General features: G+C 31.5%; 1 protein-coding gene across 1 annotated transcript in view; it reads right to left on the bottom strand.

Moving 5' to 3' along the window:
* Window positions 1-620: 620 nt before the first annotated feature.
* Window positions 621-2631, bottom strand: part of Phum_PHUM282090 (nidogen, putative) — a gene marked incomplete at both ends in the record, with an annotated part of 2987 nt that continues 976 nt past the window's right edge. Inside the window, 3 exons of the mRNA XM_002426815.1 lie at window positions 621-764; window positions 1246-2461; window positions 2549-2585. Of these exons, the coding sequence (XP_002426860.1) occupies window positions 621-764; window positions 1246-2461; window positions 2549-2585 (1397 nt within the window). The remainder of the gene's footprint in view (window positions 765-1245; window positions 2462-2548; window positions 2586-2631) is intronic.

The raw sequence follows: 2631 nt of genomic DNA, 5'->3' as shown, positions 1-2631 counted from the left end.
AAAAAAAAAAAAAAAATTACAATTAATAACAATAACAATAGCAATAACAACAACAACAACAACAACATTAACAACAACAATATTTTTTCAAAAAAAAAAAATAAGTACAAAAGCTTATTATTATTATTATTAATTAAATGGTGTATGCATTTAATTTTTTTTTTCATTTTACACACGCGCACGCACGTACGCACGCACGCAATTTCCGGGAAAACGTATGTGTATAAACACAAAAAAAAAAAAAGAAAAAAATTTGGAAGATTTAAATTTTTTAAAAAAGAATTATTGGAATTTATGCGTAGAAGCATATACATACATATATGCATAGCATTAGGTTATGAACGTTTGTTCGTGCGCGTGTGACTCTTTTTTCCGATATCGATAAATCAAGGTCGGGAGCAACAAAATACATTTACGTAAGTCGATATAAAAAAAAAAATTTGTTTTACACAATATTATTTTCTATATATAAGCAACAGTCTCATAAGTTTATAATTAATTTAAAAGAACACTTTTCTTAGTATAAAATTAATATTTAAAATAAACGGAATTACTATCATTATTATTAATATGTGCATATTACGTGTGTAATTTACGATTATTATTATTATTATTAACTACTATGAGTATAAAACGTCGGATTCTTCATAATCTCCTTCCATATTTTTCAATAAATTTTTTTTTTCTTCAGTCTTTTTCGATGATGCCGACGATAGAGTTGGGGGAGACGATAGAGATGAACGAAGATTCGGTTCGAAACATGGCTGTAAAACATAAAAAACAACACAAACATAAACACTCACAAGTTAATTCAAATAATAATAATAATAATAAAATTTAACGAAAAATCGACAGAATTTATGTTAACTGATTAGAAACAAAAAAAAAATTTAATAAAACGGCCTGTCGTGATAAGGATAATAATAATAATTAATCTTTGGCAAAAAAAAAAAAAATTTAATTTTTTTATCAGCGATCGTGATATGCGAAAAATGTCATTAAACTGAAAATAATAATAATAATAATAATAATAATTTTAAAACGTTTGATTTGAAATAACAAAAGGGAAAATTTGAATGATTCCATTTTATAATTTATTTTTTTATTGGAAAAATTTTATTATTATTTAAATAATCTCATCACTTTTGAGTTAGTTAGTTGATTAAAAAGAAAGGTACAATTGTCGATTGCATACAGGAAGGGAGGGAGGGAGGGGGGGAGAAAAAAAATTTAAATGATACTAACCGTTTCGCAAATGTTCATGTTACAACAATTTTCAATTGTTATTTCGCATTGCTCGGATGTGCTTATTTGCGGTCTCGCCGTCATCGGAGTTTGATTTTTAACACCCTTATTAACGACGATCCTTTTTTTGATTCTCGGACGACGATGCAAAAGGCAAACCTTTTTCGTCAGTACGGCAATTATTAAAACAGTTAAGGCTTGCAAACAAGTTAGAAAAATTATTATTATTGTTTGCTGTTGGCAGGCACTGGATTTGTACGATACTTCTTCTTCCTCTTTCTCCGAACTAACGGCCGATTCGTAAATGGATAACGATGAGCAATTACACTTTGGCGTTGTTTGGCCTATCGAATTCATCGAACATATTTGACGGCATGCAAAATCTAATGATATTTCACATCTTTGTCCGGAATATCCCGAACCGCAGACGCACAAAGGAACGGATTCGTTGACCGTGCAACGTCCACCGTTCAGACAAAAACCCGAACATACGTCTCTCTCGCAACGGTTACCCAAGTAACCGGATTGACAGCGACATTCGGGAAAACCCGCTCTGTCTAAATAACACTGTCCTCCGTTCAGACAATAATTGTAACACTCGGATATCTCGCAACGATTTCCGGTGAAACCTTTTCGACATCGACACCGACTCCCGTTCGGGTCTCCTCCGTTTAAACAATATAATCGCATTGGGTTGTTGGTGACGTTGGTCTGTTTTGTTTGTTCTTCGTGGTTCTCCTCTTTGATTTTAAAAGACGGTGCGATTAATTGTGAATCACATTTGGAAATGTCGTTTTTAAACGCGGCCACACCGTAGGGTACAGTTTGTCGAAAATTGTAAAATATTTTCGGTTTGTTTGTGTTGTAATGAGTTTGATTGATGATAGTGGTCGAATCGGAAGACAGCATCCAAATGTTATTTTTTACCGTGTCCGACCAATATATGGCATCCTTTGTTACCGCGATACCAAATGGTAACTGATGTGTTTGTCGAACTATCACTTCTCTATCGGAACCATCGAAATTACTTCTTTCAATTGTAAAATATATACCTTTTTGGTCATCGGTCCAATATAATTTTTGATATAAGTCATCAACGGTTATACCTAAAGGTACGAATATATTATCTACGATTATTTTTTCATGTTCAGATCCATCCAATTGAGCACGATCAATTGACGCTGAACGATGATTACTATTCGTCCAAAATAATAATCTGAAAAAAAAAAAAAAAAAAAAAATTTTCATTAAATTTTTTGTTCCGGAAAATTTTTTTTAAATTAATTTTTTGCTTATTTTATACCTTTTACAAAAACTAATAGCTACACCATTAGGAACATCTTTTTCAAATTTTAAAACGGGTTCAATCGTTTTGGAGTCGTTGGA

Source organism: Pediculus humanus, genomic scaffold (assembly GCF_000006295.1).
Source record: "Pediculus humanus corporis 1103172107666 genomic scaffold, whole genome shotgun sequence".
NCBI classification, from domain to species: Eukaryota; Metazoa; Arthropoda; class Insecta; order Psocodea; family Pediculidae; genus Pediculus; species Pediculus humanus.
Note: the sequence above shows the minus strand (reverse complement) of the source record. Positions and strands in the feature narration are given on the sequence as shown.